We start from the raw sequence: 23,238 nt of genomic DNA, 5'->3' as shown, positions 1-23,238 counted from the left end.
AGTGTGAAAGATGGGTAGAAAGAGAAAGAAAGGGATAGATTGAGAGGAAAGCAGAACTGCTTCATATTCGTGGTAATCATACCCAGATGGAGGAATGACAGCAGCCAAATCTCTGCTGGAATCAAATCTGGCAAATAGGACTTCGTCCTTAGGGATACCCCCCTTCTTCACCACACACACACACGCACGCACGCATGCACGCACGCACGCACGCACACACACACACACACACACACACACACACACACACACACACACACACACACACACACACACATACACACACACACACACACACACACACACGTGTTCAGTACACTACCCTCAGACCACCTAACCAATTCCACCTCACACTGCTGCTGTTGTAATGGCTTGCCTCTGTTACCAATAAACAGTTGAACAAAAAACAATTATGGTCATTTATGGTAAATTCTTAAGTCATTAGAACAGGTTTCCAGAATTCTAAGTCATACATCAGCTCAAACAGAGCACAATGTGTTTTCTGGGTTGCCTCTTAAACAGAAGGCTTTATTATGTTGCTGTTCCTAGACTTCAAACAAATGGGTAAAACCACATGTTATGCATGTATCGCTCTTAAATGGGATTTCTTGCTTTGGAGTGAAATTTTAGACGGTGAACCTTGAACTGGTCTTTGGCCTTCGGGGGCACCGCTGAAACTGGATCTGTGTGACATGCACATGGCTGAGGTTAACTCCTCTTAAGGGGAATGACTGGACACTGCAGAGACAGGAAATTAGATATGTTTGTCTTGCTTTTAATTAACTAATCTTGCTCCAATATGACATGCTCTGATCCCATGCTCGTCCATCTAGCTCTAATTACGTACATTATACATTAGACGTACACTATATGTACATTAGATCCCTGTACAGTTTCTTTACATCATCTCTGACTCCTTGAGGAGCTTTGGAGTGTTCTTCCACCGGTCTTGGTGGTTGGCCAGTTTCTCCTGGTCCCTCCAGCAATATCCTGCTTCCCTCACCTCTGATTCCACCATGTCCTTTGTTAACTCAATTACGTGGATATGTACATACACTGAGTATACAAAACATTAAGAACACGTGCTCTTTCCATGACATAGACTGACCAGGTGAATCCAGGGTGTTCCTAATGTTTGCAACTCAATATTAGGAAGGTGTTCCTAATGTTTGGTACACTCAGTGTATATATGTGTTGTGTGAATGTACATGTGTGTAATTCCACTGTAGTTGATGATGACAATGACAATGACGTTGATGATGATTTTGTTAAATCTGTTTGGCAGTAGAGTGTGTGTGTCATACAGCATATGTACCACACAGCATTTACAAGTAAGGATGGTATACCAAACAGCACAGTATAGGTCCCACACTTCTCTCCTTCTTATCCCAGCCTCTATCTGTCTCCCTCTCTGTGTATCCAGATGTGGAGCTCCTGTCCATGGACAGTACGGAGGCCAGCTGCTGGCTGAACAACAAACTGCGTGGCCACGAGGAGCAGTGGAAGGAGGATGACTGCACCTTCTGTCAGTGTGTGGATGGAGAGCATCACTGTACCGCCATGGCCTGCAAACAGAGCTGCCAGAACCCCGTCAAGATCCCGGGAGAATGCTGCCCCTTCTGCGAGGGTATGGAGCGAGAGCGAGACACACACACACAGTCACACGCACACACACGCATACACACACAGTCACACGCACACACACGCACACACACACACACACACACACCTGCTTCATAAATGTATGTTCATACTGTACCTAATCACATACAGTATTGAAGTAGTTGGAGATTTAAGTTTGAAAATAGCATGTTCTAGACATAGCCCACATTGTCATAAGTAACCAATGTCCTCATAAGGAAATATCTCATGTCGCACTTCTCCAGAAGCCTAATATTGCATGTGCAAGCAATTGACATACCATATGTTTTAATTGAAGATTTAATGTTCCTTTCATCTAGCCTAATAGGGCAGTAAAGACTGTAACATACTGTATACTCAGTTATTAATCTAATAACATTTTTGAAGCACAGCAACTTCAATGTTTCTGATGTTTAAGGGTCAGGGGCACCATAAATTGTATCTGTCATTCCATTGAGCTCTTCATATAGCTAACATAGTGTATCTGTCAAAACTGCTGTCATAAACAACTTACAACTCGCCAGCTTATTGTCAGGAAAACACCCCCATTAATGCAACCCCCTCAAATGTCAATGTAGCTATATCAGATGTACAACAAATCAATTTACAGTACATTCGCCAATTGACATCTTCATCTGTAAATGGAACAATTCCTACTTCGTTGGACCAAGCTACAAAAACACTTACGTTTGACAATACAGTCGCTTTGAGCTCAGAACCTGACTGGTGGAACCGAACTGTAGAGTAGTCTCTCTCCCTGCAGTTATGTGGAGGCCATGTTGGCGGCTCATTAAAGAAGAGGCCATGGAGCATTCTTCAGCTGCAGGCTCCTTTGTGATTTTTTTATTGGTCCAGCCCGTAAAATGAGACCCACCTGCATGAGGTGCAGCTTAGACTGAGAGCTTAGTGCTGCTTAATTGGAGTGGATCACTGTTTTTTTGTGAGCGTAATTAGTTACAGCTTGTTTGGTGCTCCTCCCACTGAACGTGGCAAGATAATGGGGGGGCGCTCCCACCCAGACCCCCACCCAGACCCCCACCTAACTTCTCCTGGTTGTGGCTTTTACATGTGTGACCCAGGCCAGCAGAACACCTCATCGCTGACAGGCTCCAGTGAGGATGAGGCCCTGCCCAGGGCCAGAAGCCCTCTGGGTCTGTCCAGTGCCCACCTCTGACTCACCAGACTCCCACACAGGGGATTCTCTGTTAGGGAGGAGAACCAAGGCAAGGCGTGCTCCTGCACTCCTCCAGGTCATTTAGACAACATGTGAGGTGCTCATTCATCAAAGCCCTTTGATAGAGAGCACCTACAGTATCTGCTGTAATGGGCCTGCGTTTATCTCTAATCACAGCACTCTCTGATGGGAGCAACGTGAACACTGAACCATATCTGTTGGCATGGATATGGATGTGTAACATTACGTGTGTCTCAATGTACGGTTCTTTACTCTTTACTCTCATAAAAGCCTCATTTGAGAATAGTATGACATGTCTGTTAGTGTTATAGGCTTCATAGAGTCAAGTATAGTATGGCATGTCATAGAGAGCTATAGCAGCATCATATGAAGGTTATAACCTGCTGTTCTGTCCTACAGAGCCTTCGTATGAGACAGTGAGCCCCATGCTGTGTCCTCGTCTGGAGAACTGCTCTCGATCAGGGAAGGACTGCCCCTACGGCTTCCAGCAGGACAACAATGGCTGCCTGCTCTGCCAGTGCCTCAACCGTGAGTCTCATACAGGATGCAGAGGGTTAAACCCGGATACACAAACACACACATACCGTAAACACACACATACCGTAAACACACACATACTGTAACTTGCTCGAAATGACGATTCCCTGGCACGTTATCTCCATAACACAAACATAAGCACACACACTAAGAAATATCTGTGGCACCTCATTTGTTTCCATGGCTATGTAGTATTTGCCGTTTTAAATCGAAGGAATTCTCGAATGAAAAACCCTATTGCAAACTAACATGGTGTTGATGGTATGATGACCTCCATGTGAACTGTTTCAGATGACACCTGCCCTGACCTGGGGACATACTGCTCCCTGCAATGCCCCATGGGATACGAGAAGGATAACTTTGGCTGCGAGGTGTGTGAGTGCAGCTCTCCAATGCCCAAGTGCCGACCCCTGACCTGCAGCAAGACCTGCCCCTACGGATATGTGTAAGTCTTCTGAATGGTTTCCACATCTTCAAGTTAAACACCTCTCATTATTCACCCCTTAGTTTCCACACTGATCAAAGGCTGTTACAGCCCCATTGGTTACGACTGAAGGCCAAAGCCTGAAGTAATGGTGATTATCTGGTTTATTATTGACATGGGCCCTGACATACAATCCGCGCTCTCGTTAGCTGGAAAAACACAATATTTTTCTACTATGTAGTTATAAAAAGGCCTCCTCCGCTCATTGTTTGTATTGTTCAGTCATATATTTTGTAATGATGTAGACTTCAACTGTGTAAACTCTTTTATTTTGATTTAGGTTATTTGACAAGTGCACTACTACTCACACTGTGAAATATTTGGTTCTGGCAATGGAACACAAGCGCTGTGTCTTGGCTGACAGTACATTTTACATTTTAGTAATTTAGCAGACGCTCTTATCCAGAGCAACTTACAGTTAGTGAGTGCATACATTTTCATACTGGTCCCCCGTGGGAAACGAACCCACAACCCTGGCGTTGCAAGCGCCATGCTCTACCAACTGAGCTACAGGGGACTATCAGATTCTCAGACTATCAGACTCTGAATAAAACATGACTGTAGATCAGCGTGTACAGACAACATCATCATACTCCAGGTGGAGTAGTTGGCAGGGTGCAGTGCCAGGTCTCACTGGGCAGAGAGGAAGTATATTGTTACACACCTGCCAGCCTCACCCTCGCCCCACCTGCTCAGATCTAAAGGGCCAATCAGGGCCAATCGGGGCCAATCAGGGCCAATCGGGGCCAATCAGGGGCCAATCAGGGCCCTAATTTGTGTCTCTGTCCTGACTAGTGCAGTGTCCGGTGCACAGGCCCCTCTACCCCTCCCCCTCCTCCCCCTGCACCCCTTCTCCTAATGCCCCTAACTAATTTAAACGTCTGGAAGTGCTCTACTCTCCCCAGCAGCACTTTCATTTCATAAATCATCTTTCCGTCTCAAAACAACGATCAAAAACACATCCGCACTAATGCGGCCTTTATGAAGTTTATACAGTGGGAATCTTCTGGTATCTGAACCATGCTCTCTGGAGCCTCCACTCAAGATGGGCATGATATGTCTGCACAGGATGCCAGCAGAGTCCCCCCGAGGGGGAAGAGGAGAAGGAAGCATTCATAAGCACCAGTTCAGGGCCGGCCTAAGAAGTCTGAATCCTCGATGAACCAAGCAATGCATCAATCTTCTAGCAGAGTGGTACCATTGTATACATTGGCTGCATTTATAACCTCTACAGAGAACTTAACTATATAATTTGTGGCGTAGCGACTTAAACACGATTAATATAAACCTCATACATTTCCTTGCTATGTATGAACAGTCCAGTTCTCTTATCTCAATAGTGTAGAGGGGGAAATCATGTGAGCAGTGAGCAGTGGGCTGTCAGAGTGGGTCAGAGCCCTAAAGGTGTGTTTACATTGACATTTGGCACAGTTGAGCGCCTCGGGCAGGACACAAAGGGGGACTTAAAGCGTTTCCCCTCCTCAATGGGTCTAAATCATCATTGGACCTGACAGGACGTGCACGGAATTCTCCTGTTGCCCAGCACGCTGGAATTTGTGCAGAGCCAGCAGTCCCAGCCCAAGAGCCCCAGAGCCCCAGAGCCCCAGAGCCCCAGAGCCCCAGAGCCCAGCGCGGTACACGAAATTCCACACAACACCTTTAAACAAAGCCCAGTTACCAAGATGGCCAGACTCTCTGTCTCTGTGTTTGTACACTGAGGGCCCAGCCAGCTCAGAGCTCAGCCTGGCCTCTCCATACTGTCGTTTCTGCTGAATCAGTAGAGATGTGACCTCTGCTAGTGGCAGGGCTCTGTCTCCGACTGCCTCTGGGGGCTGTACTAGAGCGGGTCGAGAGCTTCAAGTTCCTCGGTGTCCACATCACTAAGGATCTATCATGGTCCAAACACACCAACAAAGTCGTGAGGAGGGCACAACAACGCCCCTCAGAGGCTGAAATGATTTGGCATGGGTCCTCAGATCTTCAAAAAGTTATACAGCTGCACTATTGGGAGCATCTTGATTGGCTGCATCACCGCTTGGTATGGCAACTGTTTGGCATCCGACCACAAGGCGCTACAGAGGGTAGTGCGTACGGCCCAGTACATCACTGGGGCCGAACTCCTTGCCATCCAGGACCTCTATGCCCTTGGACTAGTAAAAATTGTCTAAGACTCCAGCCACCCAAGTCATGGACTGTTCTCTCTGCTACCGCACGGCAAGCGGTACCGATTCACCAAGTCTGGAACCAACAGGACCCTGAACAGCTTCTACCCAAGCCATAAGACTGCTAAATAGTTAGTTAATTAGTTAACCAAATAGCAGTGGTGGAAAAAGTACTCAACTGTCATGCTTGAGTAAAAGTAAAAAGTAAAAATAAATGCTATATATGAAATTCTTCATATTAAGCAAAGCAGACGTCACAATTTTCTTGTTTTTAAAATTTACAAACAGCCAAGGGCAGACTCCAACACTCAGACATCATTTACAAACGTAGCATTTGTGTTTAGTGAGTTCGCCAGATCAGAGGCAGTAGGGATGACAACGCGTTATATTGATAGGTGGGTGAATTGCACCATATTGCTGTCCTGCCTGAGCAATTGAAATGTAACGAGTACTTTTGGGGGAAATGGATGGGAGTAAGAAGTACATATATTCTTTAGGAATTCTTTGGAGTAAAAGTTGTCAAAAATATAAATAGTAAAGTACAGATATCCAAAAAAAGTACTTAAGTAGTACTTCAAAGTATTTTTACTTAGTTACTTTACATCACTGCCAAATAGCTACCCGGACTATCTGCATTGACCCTGTTTGCACTAACTTATTTTGACTCATCACACACGCTGCTGCTACTGTTTACTATCTGTCACTTTATTCCTAGTTATATGTACAGATCTACCTCAATTACCTCGTACCCCTGCACATCGACTCGGTACTGGTACCCCTTGTATATAGCCAAGTTATCGTTACTCATTGTGTATTTATTATTACGTGTTTTACTTTTCTATTATTTCTCTATTTTCTTTCTCTCTGCATTGTTGGGAAGGGCCCGTAAGTAAGCATTTCACTGTTAGTCTACACTTGTTGTTTACAAAGCATGCAACAAGTGTAGACTAACAGTTGGAGACACACACAGAGAAAGAGACAGAGAGGCTGGGGATGTAATGGATGAACCCATCTGGATCAGCATCATTTCTCAACCTGCTGCTCATCTATGTTTTATGATATCTATATCTGGATCCAACTAGGTCACATGCTCTGTGTCCATTCCTAACTGATCTATGGGCCGTTTTCTCTCTGCATGTATTCTCCTTAGCTTTAGGCCATTCAGTGGGGGTTTAGTTTCATTTCAGTCCCTGCATAGATCATCTCTCAAACTCTTCAGGGTTTGTTTTTCCTCTGGTACTGTGTCTGCTCTGTACTGAGTTTAACTCCCCTCCTAGCTGCTCTGTTTACAAATCTGTTTGTTTACAAATCAACTATGATGAGCTCATAGTTAATAGAGAGTAGGTCCCTTCGTTCCTTAATCAACTTGGCTGCATTAATATCATCTGGCCCTGCTCTGGGCCTCACATGTCAGCCAAAGGCTTTTTTTTTTATTTTAGTCATTTAGAAGACGCTTTTATCCAGAGCGACTTACAGTTAGTGAGTGCATACATTTTCATACTGCCCCCCCGTGGGAAACGAACCCACAACCCTGGCGTTGCAAGCGCCATGCTCTACCAACTGAGCTACAGGGGACCTTTGGTAGCAATACAGTAGCCATCGGAATATGTTGAATCAGATAGAAAGCATCTGAATTGGCTTTAAACCCAGTGCCCTAGACTCTAGCATTGGTATGGTGTGTTTGCTGTGCACCATGGGGCTCTCACATGTTCCAGGGTGCTGCTTTTATCTGGCCTCTTCAAAGCCAGCTAATATAGCAGGGGGAAAACAGAACCATATGTCTATTATACCAGACCTGACCATCTGGTTCCACGGCAGCACTCGACCAGATCGCTCACAAGACTACTGGGTATTGAGCTTTCATTCAAATATGCGTTTAATATGCCCCATTTGAGATGTAAAATGGTATTCTTATTTCGCCCTCCCTCATTACACATCTGATAGACATCTGTGTGCTCTATCTATCCCAAAGGAGGAATAAGCACAGCTGTGAGATGTGTCGCTGTGTCAAGTGTCCCCCCTTCACCTGTGACAAGCACTGCAGCGATGGCTACCGGCAGAACAGGAAGGGCTGCTCCATCTGCATGTGCAAAGGTATGCTTCTCATCTGTCTATCTGTTTCAAGTGTGTGTGTGTGTGTGTGTGTGTGTGTGTGTGTGTGTGTGTGTGTGTGTGTGTGTGTGTGTGTGTGTGTGTGTGTGTGTGTGTGTGTGTGTGTGTGTGTGTGTGTGTGTGTGTGTGGTGTGTGTGTGTGTGACCATGTGTGTGTTGACTTTCTCCCACTATGTAGGGCGGCAGGTAGCTTAGTGGTTAAGAGCGTTGTGCCAGTAACCGAAAGGTCGCTGGTTCTAATCCCCGAGCCTCTAGGTGAAAAATCTGTTGATGTGCCCTTGAGCAAGGCACTTAACCCTAATTGCTCCTGTAAGTCGCTCTGGATAAGAGCGTCTGCTAAATGACGTAAATGTAGCAGATTTGATTTGCTGGGACCTTTAGCTGTGAAGCCTGTTATGAATGGATGTTTTATTTAGCTCCAGCTGAGGCCTGTGTGTGCATGTCTGATTACATTCACCAACCACACAAGTTAAAGAAAGTTTGTGGACGGCTTATTTATATATTTTGTATGTGTTTATTAAATTTTTTCAGTAATATTATTAATATTTTAGCTTGGAATATATTAGGGGTTCCTTGCTCAGCAAGATTCCGGTGCAGTGGCACCCCATGATGTTTACCTTATTTTGAGACTGTTGGATCAGTTACTCAGTGGACTGTTAAAATATTTACGGATAGGAAACTTTTTTGTGAACTGTACCTTTTTCCCTGTGTATAACAGTGTGTTGAGAGAGAAGAGACACATAAACATCTGCCCTGGATGTGGAAACATGATGCGATTCACTGAAATACTATGTTCTATTCAAAAACACTGTTCTCCCCAGACTTAACAGCCACACTGGGTTTATATCTCACTTGGGGGCCAGTTATTGGCAGATGTAGGGTTTTATAACCTCAACCTATCTCTCAACAGAAACAGAGGACCTCAGTTTTGGGTCAGGTGCCAAAAACTTCAGGGAAATGATTAAACGTTATTTATTTGTGGTGTAGCAGTAAATTGATTATTGGGAAATAAAGAGCCTTTAAAAGGAAGATCACATAATGGTGCTTGGTGAAGGTGGAGCTGAGAGGAACCAGGGATGGTTAGCAGAGCTTTCTCGTTAGCCTCTAATGGACCCAAGACAATAACATTGGCTAGCTTTACTATACATTGTAAATTGTTCTTCTTAATGACATTTCCACTTTGAATTCACTCCAGCGTTTCTCATGCCCTGAAACATCCCTGTTGACGGTTTCTCACAGGTTCAAGTCACCAGTTTCCCTCCCTGCCTAACGTCTGTCTGTGTTCATGTTTTTTTCCCAGAGAGTGGCCACCTGCCAAGCACCACTGCCCCCGCCCCCATGCCCAGCTACTGCCTGACCTCCAACAGGCACCGCTATGAGGAGGGCGAGAGCTGGCATGACGGCTGCCGAGACTGCTACTGCCTTGCTGGGAGAGAGATGTGTGTGCTCATATCCTGCTCTGTGCCCAGTTGTCCCAACCCCGTGGTCAGGCCTGACCAGTGCTGCCCCACTTGTGAAGGTACGTCTCGTCTGGAGTCGCTTGGTCTACCAACACACACACGTCTGGCAGTTCACAGTCCCATAGGAGCTCACACCCTAGAGCCCCAGTCCACTTACTGTCCCATCAGTCAGGCCTCAGGCTCCATGAACACTCACACTTTGTGTTTCTGTAAAGAGCAACACACACTGATACACAGTTACACACCCACGCCTTTTCCTCCACACCCCTCGGAGTCACTGGGGATATTTATAGGGGAGTGACTCAGTGGACTGTTCAAATATTTAGGAGTGAAAGAATGTCTACAACTTTCAGTAGAGTAATGATAACAGACTAACTCCTTAAAGATGTCAACCCTATTGCAGAGTCAAATATTTTATCTGTACTGTTGTACTAGACTAGAGGAAACTATGTCCAAACACAAATTGTTGTGTAACTGCCAAGCTTAGTTCTAGTAAGATGTGAACCTTATTCTTTGTAGTCTTTCATGTGTTGTTGTGTTACTGTTATCTGCCTCTCCTAACCTGTGTGTTCTGTCCAGATGAGTCAGGCAGTGGTCAGCCAGAGGGCATGGACCTGGTGGTGTGTCGAGCCCCTGGGGGGGAACTCTATGTGGAGGGAGAGACCTGGAACCTGGACGAGTGTACACGCTGCACCTGCAGGAAGGGCCGCGTCCTGTGCGACACTGAAGTGTGTCCCCCTGCTGTGTGTCAGGCCCCAACCAGGAACACGGACACCTGTTGCCATGTCTGCCCAGGTACAGTACCTTACATCCCCCGCATCTGTCATAGGCTGCTTTACTAGGAAACATCTAATACCAAGCCATTTTCTTCTCTGTAAATGTAGAACTCCATCATCGTATTAGCCTTGACAAGAGCAATTTCAGATAATATCAAAAGCACTTACATCCAGGAATAACTCCAGAAGGGAATGTCAGTTTGTGGTCGGTAAGAGTAGGATACATTTGATCTGGAGCCATTATCCGCAGTATGTGGTGGTGGATTGAGGGCCTTGCCTTGTCTTGGTGCATGTTGCACTCTGTCCGACAGTTAAATGTCAGTACACACAGGCTTATAAAGAAACCAGACCAAACCGGCTGGGTTTACATGGGGATATATTCTCCAGACAGGAACACATGTGGACAAGCCTGTCTGTTTCCGCTAGTCGTATGGGATTTTTCATGGCAATGTGATATGACTAGGAAAAACTCTAGGCCCTAGTTATAGCCTATAACTAGTTTCTCCTGGTCAGGTCTAGGGTTGCAAAATTCCAGGAACTTTCAACAAATTCCCTTTTGGAAGATCCCGGAATCAGGAGGGAAAATCTGGAATCCTCCAACCAGGATTTCTTGAAAACCAGGGAATTTATTGAAGTTCCCAGAATTTTGCAACCCTATTCAGGTCACATGACCCCACCACCTGCTGAGAAGAACAGAGTTGGACCAAGTAGGCCACTATCCCCCCCACCACCACTACCTCCCCACACCACCACCACCTCCCCCCGCCCCTCACTCCTCCCCCACCACCACCCCCACCCCTCCTGACTAATTCTGCTATATTTTGAGTGTTTTTTTTTAGTATAATGTTTCCACCATTGTTTCCTATGACCGTAAAGAGCTTCTGAACATCAGAACAGTGATCACTAATGTCGATTTGGATGAAGATTTCTACTTCAACAAGTTGGCGGCGCTGGACATACCGCTCGCCCCAGACCCTAATCCCCGAGACTCGGAAGAGAAAGAGACCATACTATTTACCAAGAGAGTTTTCATCAATATTTTTAGTAGCCGTCTATTAACCACTATCAACCGATGCTGGCACTAAGACCGCACTCAACGAGCTGTATAGGGCCATAATCACACAAGAAAATACTCATCCAGAGGCGGCACTCCTAGTGGCCGGTGAATTTAATGCAGGAAAACTGAAATCGTTTCTACCAGCATGTCACCTGTGCAACTAGAAGCGACAAAACTCTAGATCACCTTTACTCCACATATAGAAATGCATACAAAGCTCTCCCTCCCTCTCCATTTGGCAAATCTGACCATAACTATACTGAACAAAAATATAAACGCAACATGTGCTGGGGACAATAAAAGGCCACTCTAAAATGTGCAGTTTTGTCACACAACACAATGCCACAGATGTCTCAGGTTTTGAGGGAGCGTGCAATTGGCATGCTGACTGCAAGAATGTCTAACAGAGTTGTTGCCAGAGAATTTAATGTTAATTTCAATACCTTAAGCCGCCTCCAACATAATGTTAGAGAATTTGGCAGTACATCCAACTGCCTTCACAACCACAGGCCACGTGTAACCACGCCAGCCAAGGACCTCCACATCCGGCTTCTTCACCTGCAGGATCATCTGAGGAGGGGGAGGGGGTGCTGAGGAGTATTTCTGTCCGTAATAAAGCCCTTTTGTGGTGTAAAAAGTCATTCTGATTAACTGGGCCTGGTTTCCCAGTGGGTGGGCCTGGCCCCCAAGTGGGTGGGCCTATGCCCTCCTAGGCCCACCCATGGCTACGCCCCTGCCCAGTCATGTGAAATCCATAGATAATAGATAACTATAGATAACTAATGAATGTATTTCAATTGACTGATTTCCTTCTATGAACTGTAACGCAGTAAAATCTTTGAAATTGTTGCATGTTGCATTTATAGTTTTGTTCATGATATATCCTCCTGATTCCTGCTTACAAGCAACAACTCAAACAGGAAGTACCAGTGACGCACCCAATACGGAAGTGGCTGTTAAGCTAGCACAGACTGGAATATGTTCCGGGATACATCCGATGGCATTGAGGAGTTTACCACATCAATCACCGGCTTCATTAATAAGTGCATCGACGACGTCGTCCCAACAGTGACCATATGTACATATCCCAACCAGAATAAATTGATTACAGGCAACATCCGCACTGAGCTAAAGGCTAGAGCTGCCGATTTCAAGGACCGGGACACTAATCCGGACGCTTATAAGAAATCCTGCTATGACCTCCGACGAGCCATCAAACAGGAAAAGCGTCAATACAGGACTAAGACCGAATCCTACTACGCCGCCTCTGACACTTGTTGGATGTGGCAGAGCTTGCAAACTATCACAAATTACAAAGGGAAACCTAGCCGCGAGCTACCCAAGCGAAATGTCTTCTATGCTCGCTTCGAGGCAAGCAACACTGAACCATGCATGAAATCAGTAGCTGCACGCTCTCTGTAGCCGATGTGAGTAAGACCTTTAAACAGGTTAACATTCACAAGGCCGCAGGCCCAGATGAACTACCAGGATGCATACTCAGAGCATGCGCTGACCAGCTGGCAAGTGTCTTCACAGACAATTTCAACCTCTCTCTGACCCAGTCTGTAATACCTACTGTACATGTTTCAAGCAGACCACCATAGTCCCTGTGCCCAACGCCAAAGTAACCTGTCTAAATGATTATCGCCCCATAGCACTCACATCTGTAGCCATGAAATGCTTTGAAAGGCTTGTCATCAACACCATCATCCCAGACACCCTGGACCCAATTCAATTAGCATACCGCCCCAACAGATCCACAGATGGCACAGTCTCTATTGCACTCCACACTGCCCTCTCCCACAGGACAAGAGGAACGCCTATGTGAGAATACTGTTAATTGACTAAAGCTCAGCGTTCAACACCATAGTTCTCTCCAAGCTCATCCCTAAGCTAAGGACCTTGGGACTGAACACCTCCCTCTGCAACTGGATCCTGGACTTTCTGATGGGCCTCCCCCAGGTGGTGAGGGTAGGCAACAACACATCCGCCATGCTGACCCTCAACACGGTGGGCCCACACGGGTGCGTGCTCAGTCACTTCTGTACTGCCTGTTCACCCACGACTGCGTGGATGCGCACAACGATGATGAGACAGCCTATAGGGAGGAGGTCAGAGACCTTGCAGTGTGGTGCCAGGACAACAATCTCTCCCTCAACGTCAGCAAGACAAAAGAGCTGATCATGGACTACAGGAAACGGAGGACCAAGCGGATTGGAGCGGGTTGAGATCTTCAAATTCCTCGGTGTCCACATCACTAAGGATCTATCATGGTCCACACACACCAACACAGTCGTGGGTGGCAGGAGGCTGAAAAGATTTGGCATGGGCCCACAGATCCTCAAAAAGTTATACAGTTGCACCATTGAGAGCATCTTAACTGGCTGCATCACCCCCTAGTATGGCCACTGCTTGGCATCTGACCTCAAGATGCTACAGAGGGTAGTGTGTACGCCCCAGTACATCACTGGGGCCATGCTACCTGCCATCCAGGACCTCTATACCAGGCGGTTTCAGAGGAAGGCACAAAACATTTTCAAAGACTCCAGCCACCCAAGTCAAAATCTGGAACCAACAGGACCCTGAACAGCTTCTACCCCCAAGCCATAAGACTGCTAAATAATTAGTTAAATAGTTAACCAAATAGCTACCCAGACTATCTGCATTTACCCTTTTTGCACTAACTCATCACATATGCTGCTGCTACTGTTTATTATCTATCTTGTTGCCTTGTCACTTTATTCCTAGTTATATGAACATATCTACCTCAATGAACTCGTACCCCTGCACATCGACTCGGTACTGGTACCACGTGTATATAGCCAAGTTATCGTTACTCATTGTGTATTTATTATTACTTTGATTATTACGTGTTTTACTTTTCTATTATTTCTCTATTTTCTTTCTCTGCATTGTTGGGAAGGGCCCGTAAGTAAGCATTTCACTGTTAGTCTACACCTGTTGTTTACAAAGCATGTGATTAATAAAATGTTATTTGATTTACAGTAGTGTTGAGATGTGTACATTCTAACTAATGCTTTGGTCACAGAAAGGCCATTGATCTATGGGCCTGGGGCTATGAGACACAAAGATAAGCCTGAGATTTAACTGACACACAGGACAGCACAGCAGCCATGTGTTCCCTATTCACCAGCTAGCCTCCTGCTAGTGTTTACTATACAGTAAAACCATCTTATTGCAAACACAGGCGTACAGTCCTAATAACCGCTCTGGATTAACATGTTATACTGCCGGGGTTAGCCTGGGAGCCAGGGGAGGATCTGTGATAAAGTTAACCCTTGGTGTGCCTCTCTCTCCATCCCTCCGTCCACAGAGGACAAGCAGGGTCCCCTGCTCCCGGTGAGCACCAGTGAGCAGGAGTACTGTATTTCCAGCGAGGGAGATGTGCTGTTGGCTGGGGACACCTGGAAGGCCAACGCCTGCACCAGCTGCTCCTGCAACAATGGAACCATTCAGTGTTTCTCCCAGCGCTGCCCGCCTGCCAACTGCAGGGTGCCCGTCCTGCGCAAAGGCCAGTGCTGCCCTCACTGTCTGGGTAAGTGAGTTTGTGTGTGTGTGAGAGTGAGTCTATCCGTGGAACTAACTCCTGGGAATGTCTAGCTGGGTCAGAGCACACTGCCTTGTTAGCCTCTCTAATGATGTCCACTATAATTCTGGTGTGTAGTATATTTGTGTCTTGTGAAAACACTGGGACTTGGGGCAAAATCCCATATTAAACATGCATTAAAACAAGTTATTCCTTTGGGACAAGGTACAGCTTGTTATTGAGAACCTTATTATTCATGGTGTAACTTGTAGGAAGGGAGGAACAGTTTTCAAACTTTTTGGGTTAGCTAGAATAAAGCAAGCGTGTGTGAGTCGCGTTCTGAGTGCCAGTTTTGCTGGCGCTGCATGGGCAAACACGGTTACTCACAGCAACATTCCATGTGACACAACCCACTCAGAGCGAAAACATTCCCCAAGCATCCGCACATTCACACGTGTTTCCTGTCTCCGGCTGAGCCGGCCTGCCACTCTCAATGCCGGCATAGGAAGGCAAAGCTCCATGTCAGCTTTTCCTATAGAGGAAAACCTTGGCACAGGCCTGCATTGTTCCCTGTGATTTGTAGCCATTTCATCTCAGCTTTGTTTTGGGTATTTGCTCGGTGGAAAACAGCACTTTTACATAAGACTCTTGACAAAGGAAGCTTAGGGAACACATCCCGTAAAACACACCTTATCTACAGACACTCCACCCAACCATAACCTTCTGTTACATTGATCTATGTGGGATTTGTTTTTAGTTCAAGTGTGTTTGACATTACGTAAGTGGGTAGCTGTGTGACTTATTTGTGATTTTCCTCTTTGGTTTACAGAAATGACAACAACTTCCGTTCCAATGATGGTGTCGACCAAGGCCCCCAAGACCAGGGCTACTACCACAGTGGACAACACAGTCTGGATCACCACTGTCACTTTGCCTCCTATCATTGCTGCTACAGGTACTTTCTGTCTGTATGTCCATCTCTCTTTCCTTCTATCTCACCCTCTCTCTCTTTCACTATTTCTCTCTTTCACTCACTCACTCCTCCTATGGCCCACAGAGATGGTTAAATGATATTGAACTGATTGGTAACAACTGCTTCAGCCCTGTGACTTGGTATCATCGTCCATACTTTCCCAGCCAGCCGGTTGAGGATGTTTACATTGTTGTGGGACAATAGGGATGATTTGACGAATTAGCTAAATGCACACTGACACACATTCATCTGGAGACTGTATCTAACGTATTGGCCAGGGAAAATGGCCAAACACTAAGGAAGGACATGACCTACTTTTCATTTAAATTGATTAGAAGGGGAATAATGTAATGGAAATATTGGCCCGAGTGACAGCAGTATATGTAGTCTAGTCTGTGGGGGAGAGCTGATATTGATTCTCCCTGCAGATGGGAACAGCCTGCGAGAGAACTTCCCCAGTCAAACTGAGATGGCTCTCATCTACCAATCAGCTGTCTGGATACTGGCCGGTCTCCTCCTGGCCATCGTCATCTTCCTCATCGTGGCACTCCTCATTAACAAGAAGAAGAAGTGGGTGCAGATGTCCTGCTACAGCGCCCCCAAGAAGGTGAGGCATTGTGGGTAAAGCAGCTCATTAGGCCACGTACTGTATGCACAGCGTGCAGAAAAATACTATTCACAAATTAATTGCAACCCAGCACAGACATGCCTCATGATTCTGCCCGATAGAACCAATGAAATTACTTCATTTATTTGCTGTGTGTGTATGGGGTTGCTGCCCAAACTTAGACCCCTGTGGTGCTAAATCATAGCACCATAGCAGGGCGGGTGGGCCGTTGTTTTAGGATCTAATCTGTGGGTGGGTCGTGGGTTTTCCTTGATCTTCCAGCTCCTGCTACAACCCATGTTCAGGGTGTCATAAAGTAGAGATTAATGTATTTTTCCAGCACTTAATTCTGAAGGAGCACTTTGAACTGTGTCAAGTTTATCATAAAATGTGATCGTTTTACAACACCCCCATGAAATGAGACTGGAGTGGCACAGAAAATTGTAATTCGTCACATACTTTCCGAAAAAGTCTCTCCCGTCCTAACTAGACACGATAAATAGCTGACAAGACCTGTTGTGTGAAAGTAAGATAATTGATATTTAAAACCCTGGGAATTTTTCCTTTCCTCCTTTCCTAGACTGTGATCCTGAAGAAGCATGTGAATAAGAACTCGGTGGTGTACATGGAACCTTCAAAGGAGAACAAGTTCCAGAGCGTGAAGAATGACTGTGGCATCAACTTCTCCCCAGAGATGAGCTCACCATGTGGGGAGAGGATGAGCATCCCCCGGGCCAAGCTGAGTATGGGCCAGGGCAGGGGGCAGCGCTAGACCCTCCTCCCCCTAAACACCAACCCCCCTTCATCAGACCCCCAAACTCTACGTCGCCCAAAGGGCTACCAAGCACTTCCTCTTCTCTCTTTCTCACATTCCCATGGTGATCGATCCACAAACAATACATTGTACTGTAAAGACACACACACGCCTTGGATCCCCCACTTCTCCTTCTCTCTCTCTCTCTCTCTCTCTCCCTCTGGCAGTAAAACTGAGGATCCACAATGAAAGACAAAACAATGTAACTTCCTGTTGCTTTATCATACTGCTGGTACAGTGAGGAGAGACTGGGGAGGCAGGAGGATGTGGCCATTATGGGACTTTGCCATACAGTTCACCACAGACAGTGACAGCCAGCCAGAGAGGCTACTACTCAGCCAGAGAGAGCTCTGAAATGTGAACATGATCATCATCGCTTCTCACCTCCTCTGGAACTGGAACATGAAACTAATAGGAGGAATATAACAGCTTTAGGACAGGGGTTTGGGTTCTAGTGTAGAGGGTCTCTAGTTTGCTGTTTTCTATGTGCCGCAGCGCAGCACTCAATTCATCAACAATTGTTTTAGTGATGCCAATTTAGCTTGTCTTCCAGTTATAATCAAAATTGGATGGGAGGGTAAATCGATGAACAGATTAATGGCTAGTTCCATGACTCGCTCCTCTCCCCAGTCAATGACTTTGAGCAGCATCAGAACCCAGCAGACTCTATGGCCCAAGAAAAAAAGAGACCCAAACTTCTGCTTTAGAACGTGTGGTTTCCATCTTAGCTTTTTAAAAAATATATATTTCTATATGTAATAGTTGTAGTGTTTTTCTTGATCACGTCTCGTTTTTGTTATGGAAGTCTCCATGGTGGCAAGATTAAAACATTGTAAATGTCAGACTAAACATTCCCCATCGATGCAAAGGAATGACTCTTCTCTTTCCACTTACTGTAGTGGTTTCTGTCTGCCTCAAAGGTGATGACCAAAGTCATTCAATTCAGAAAACAACCAACCACCCTGGAGAGGGAAAACAGTATGAGTGAATATATTCTGCCTCAGCCATGAAGCCAGTGTGTCTGTCTGTAATACAGGAGGGTCCTTCCTCCTTCTCTACTCAATAACTCTTAGTATGATTTCCTTCAGAAGAAATCATCCCATTGGCTGGGCTTAATCTAGAAATGGGAATGGACTTCAAGATTAGGTGGATTAATACTAATCCAGACTGTTATATTATAGTTTGCAGATAAGAGGACTCGTTACAGGAAACTTCAGAAGCAGTGCCAGACTTTCTGGAGTGACTCATGAGGAATGTCAACATACAATAGCCTCACTTATATAACTTAATTTACAGCCGTGCGTAAACATGAGCTACTGTTTCCAGAGAATGTTAACATATACATTAGTAGCCTTTATTTTATAGCCTTAATGTTTTTCATATTCATTGTTTCTCCTATAATGACATATGCTAGTCCAATTCGGTACATTTTGAAGAGTTAAACTGTTGTGCCATGTATTCCATGCCCAGGTAACCTGACTGAAGGTCTCCCCATTTCCACCAGTTTATAACATATTACAGTGAACAGGGGCAAGGGGCAAGGGTCTCAAGGAGACTCTGCTATGAAATTTAAAAAATTGTACATTACAACATCAGTGCATGTTCATAAAATGTAGCACTTCTGTTAGGATCCAGTGTTTTAAAAAGCTGTGGGTGAGATTCCTGGCAGGATAAAGGCCTAATCAGGGATTTGATAGGCATATTTAGCACATGGAGATGATGAACCACTCAAGTAAATATACTGTTGCAGCAAAGTCTAGGCTTATTAACAATCTGATCAAACAAGTGAAATAGCTGTGCTTTAGAGCATTACAAAACAGACTGGGGTTTAATAGGAAATCTTTGGATCCGATTTCGTAGTTACATTGCCAGTCTCTCGATACAAAGACCTTTGTGATGCCAAAACTGGGTAGAGACAAATATAGATTTCTATTGAAGAGTTTGAAAAGTAATTCAGTAGATTTGGGTCTGTTTGAATCACAACCATGTGGTTTAAATGAAGGGAAGAGGCGACTTGTAAAAGGTTTTTGTTTTTCCTATGTGTAAAAAAGGTAGATAAAAGTAGTGGACAGAAGAGTTCCTTATTTATTTTTTCACATAGCTTTATTTATTAATACTAAACTATAGTTTGAGTTAATGAGATGTGTTTTTGGCAAATGAACTTGGTAGCCAAAGCTGCTGTACATTTTAGATATTGTAAACCATTTACCATTTCTATCTGCTTTGTTATTCAATCTTATTTATTTTACTGTTGCAAACTGTAAATACATTTTTCTTAGATGTTGAACTATAACATTTACACTTAGTTTGAAATGACCTTTACATTTAACGTTTGGGAAGACATTTCAGTGCTTGTGACATTTTCATGGTGATACCGTGTTTACAATGCAAAGTGTGACGGAGCTGGCTGATGCCCCGTGCTTATAAAAAAAGACTGGACTGGAAATCCCTACAAATAAAATAAATATCCATATCAATCAATAGCAACTTAGCAACAGTTGGGTTCAAAAGAGGTAACATATCATACCATGGTTAGATGTGACATCTGTTCCTTTAACTACTTTTGCCCAGTGCTGCCAAAGGGGATCCGCTTCCCCTCTCACTTAGATTCCCAAAGGTTTTAAAGTTCCCTTTCTCTTAAGCATAGTTGCTCTTCTCTTCTTATCTGTGTTGTGTTAGCGGATGTGGAAGGCCAGGGATGTGTGTTTGGTGTTTCTCACAGTCCACAGGACTACACTACCAGTCAAAAGTTTTAGAACACCTACTCATTCAAGGGTTATTCTTTATTTTTACTATTTTCTACATTGTAAAATAATAGTGAAGACATCAAAACTATGAAATTTTACATTTACGTCATTTAGCAGACGCTCTTATCCAGAGCGACTTACAAATTGGTGCATTCACCTTATAGCCAGTGGGATAACCACTTAACAATATGTTATTTAATTTTTAATTTTTGGGGGGTGGGGTAAGGGGGGGTAGAAGGATTACTTTATCCTATCCCAGGTATTCCTTAAAGAGGTGGGGTTTCAAGTGTCTCCGGAAGGTGGTGAGTGACTCCGCTGTCCTGGCGTCGTGAGGGAGCTTGTTCCACCATTGGGGTGCCAGAGCAGCGAACAGTTTTGACTGGGCTGAGCGGGAACTGTGCTTCCGCAGAGGTAGGGGGGCCAGCAGGCCAGAGGTGGATGAATGCAATGCCCTCGTTTGGATTAGGACCTGTGCCGATTCCTGTGTAAGGCAGGGTCGTACTCTCCGAATGATTTAGAGCATGAACCAACAGGATCGGGTCACCGCCTTGATGTTAGCGGAAACGACAGGGTGTTGTCCAGGGTCACGCCAAGGCTCTTTGCACTCTGGGGAGGAGGACATAACGGAGTTGTCAACCGTGATGGCGAGATCATGGAACGGGCAGTCCTTCCCCGGGAGGAAGAGCAGCTCCGTCTTGCCGAGGTTCAGCTTGAGGTGGTGATCCGTCATCCACACTGATATGTCTGCCAGACATGCAGAGATGCGATTCGCCACCTGGTTATCAGAAGGGGGAAAGGAGAAGATTAGTTGTGTGTCGTCTGCGTAGCAATGATAGGAGAGGCCATGTGAGGATATGACAGAGCCAAGTGACTTGGTGTATAGCGAGAATAGGAGAGGGCCTAGAACTGAGCCCTGGGGGACACAAGTGGTGAGAGCACGTGGTGCGGAGACAGATTCTCGCCACGCCACTTGGTAGGAGCGACCTGTCAGGTAGGACGCAATCCAAGAGTGAGCCGCACCGGAGATGCCCAACTCGGAGAGGGTGGAGAGGAGGATCTGATGGTTCACAGTATCAAAGGCAGCAGACAGGTCTAGAAGGACAAGAGCAGAGGAGAGAGAGTTAGCTTTAGCAGTGCGGAGAGCCTCCGTGACACAGAGAAGAGCAGTCTCAGTTGAATGACCAGTCTTGAAACCTGACTGGTTTGGATCAAGAAGGTCATTCTGAGAGAGATAGCAAGAGAGTTGGCTAAAGACGGCACGCTCAAGAGTTTTGGAGAGAAAAGAAAGAAGGGATACTGGTCTGTAGTTGACATCGGAGGGATCGAGTGTAGGTTTTTTGAGAAGGTGTGCAACTCTCGCTCTCTTGAAGACGGAAGGGACATAGCCAGCGGTCAAGGATGAGTTGATGAGCGAGGTGAGGTAAGGGAGAAGGTCTCCAGAAATGGTCTGGAGAAGAGAGGAGGGGATAGGGTCAAGCGGGCAGGTTGTTGGGCGGCCGGCCGTCACAAGTCACAAGATTTCATCTGGAGAGAGAAGGGAGAAAGAAGTCAAAGCATATGGTAGGGCAGTGTGAGCAGGACCAGCAGTGTCATTTGACTCAACAAACGAGGATCGGATGTCGTCAACCTTCTTTTCAAAATGGTTGACGAAGTCATCCACAGAGAGGGAGGAGGGGGAGGAGGATTCAGCAGGGAGGAGAAGGTGGCAAATAGCTTCCTAGGGTTAGAGGCAGATGCTTGGGATTTAGAGTGGTAGTAAGTGGCTTTAGCAGCAGAAACAGAGGAAGAAAATGTAGAGAGGAGGGAGTGAAAAGATGCCAGGTCCGCAGGGAGTCTAGTTTTCCTCAATTTCCGCTCGGCTGCCCGGAGCCCTGTTCTGTGAGCTCGCAATGAGTCGTCAAGCCACGGAGCAGGAGGGGAGGACCGAGCCGGACGGGAGGATAGGGGACATAGAGAGTCAAAGGATGCAGAAAGGGAGGAGAGGAGGGTTGAGGAGGCAGAATCAGGAGATTGGAGGGAGAAAGATTGAGCAGAGGGAAGAGATGATAGGATGGAAGAGGAGAGAGTAGTAGAGAGAATTAACACATATGGAATCGTTTAGTAACCAAAAAGTCCAAACAAGTCCATTTAATGGCAATTACAGCTCAAATAAGCAAAGAGAAACGACAGTCCATCATTACTTTAAGACATGGTCAGTCAATACGGAACATTTCAAGAACTTTGAAACTTTCTTCAAGTGCAGTCGCAAAAACCATCAAGCGCTATGATGAAACTGGCTCTCATGAGGACCGCCACAGGAATGGAAGACCCAGAGTTACCTCTGCTGCAGAGGATAAGTTCATTAGAGTTACCAGCCTCAGAAATTGCATCCCAAATAAATGCTTCACAGAGTTCAAGTCACAGACACATCAACTGTTCAGAGGGGACTGTGTGAATCAGGCCTTCATGGTCGAATTGCTGCAAATAAACCACTACTCAGGACACCAACAAGAAGAGACCTGCTTTGACCAAGAAACACAAGCAATGGACATTAAACCAGTTGAAATGTGTCCTTTGGTCTAGAGTCCAAATTGGAGATTTTTGGTTCCAACCGCCGTGTCTTTGTGAGATGCGGTGTGGGTGAACGGATGATCTCCGCATGTGTATTTCCCACCGTAAAGCATGGAGGAGGAGATGTTATGGTGTGGGGGTGCATTGCTGGTGACACTGTCTGTGATTTATTTAGAATTCAAGGCACACTTAACCAGCATGGCTACCACAGCATTCTGCAGCAATACGCCATCCCATCTGGTTTGGGCTTAGTGGGACTATCATTTGTTTTTCAACAGGACAATGACCCAACACACCTCCAGGCTGTGTAAGGGCTATTTTACCAAGAAGGAGAGTGATAGAGTGCTGCATCAGATGACCTGGCCTCCACAATCCCCCGACCTCAACCAAATTGAGATGGTTTGGGATGAGTCGGACCGCAGAGTGAAGGAAAAGCAGCCAACAAGTGCTCAGCATATGTGGGAACTCCTTCAAGACTGTTGGAAAAGCATTCCAGGTGAAGCTGGTTGAGAGAATGCCAAGAGTGTGCAAAGCTGTCATCAAGGCAAAGGGTGGCTATTTGAAGAATCTCAAATA

The 23,238-nt window shown here is 45.7% G+C and overlaps 1 protein-coding gene across 2 annotated transcripts in view; it reads left to right on the top strand.

Moving 5' to 3' along the window:
* LOC121539243 (cysteine-rich motor neuron 1 protein-like) overlaps window positions 1-19,846 on the top strand; it is a 51,278-nt gene extending 31,432 nt beyond the window's left edge. For both annotated transcript variants that reach the window (XM_045207497.1, XM_041847587.2), the window contains 10 exons: window positions 1,424-1,627; window positions 3,236-3,364; window positions 3,665-3,818; window positions 7,992-8,113; window positions 9,432-9,650; window positions 10,171-10,386; window positions 14,759-14,980; window positions 15,801-15,926; window positions 16,373-16,551; window positions 17,132-19,846. In XM_045207497.1, coding sequence (XP_045063432.1) covers window positions 1,424-1,627; window positions 3,236-3,364; window positions 3,665-3,818; window positions 7,992-8,113; window positions 9,432-9,650; window positions 10,171-10,386; window positions 14,759-14,980; window positions 15,801-15,926; window positions 16,373-16,551; window positions 17,132-17,323 — 1,763 coding nt within the window. In that variant the 3' untranslated portion in view covers window positions 17,324-19,846. The remainder of the gene's footprint in view (window positions 1-1,423; window positions 1,628-3,235; window positions 3,365-3,664; window positions 3,819-7,991; window positions 8,114-9,431; window positions 9,651-10,170; window positions 10,387-14,758; window positions 14,981-15,800; window positions 15,927-16,372; window positions 16,552-17,131) is intronic.
* Window positions 19,847-23,238: the final 3,392 nt, after the last annotated feature.

The sequence above is a fragment of the Coregonus clupeaformis genome, chromosome 25 (assembly GCF_020615455.1).
Source record: "Coregonus clupeaformis isolate EN_2021a chromosome 25, ASM2061545v1, whole genome shotgun sequence".
Lineage (NCBI taxonomy): Eukaryota > Metazoa > Chordata > Actinopteri > Salmoniformes > Salmonidae > Coregonus > Coregonus clupeaformis.
The sequence above is the reverse complement of the archived record's forward strand: the minus strand, read 5'-3'. Positions and strand labels throughout refer to the sequence as shown.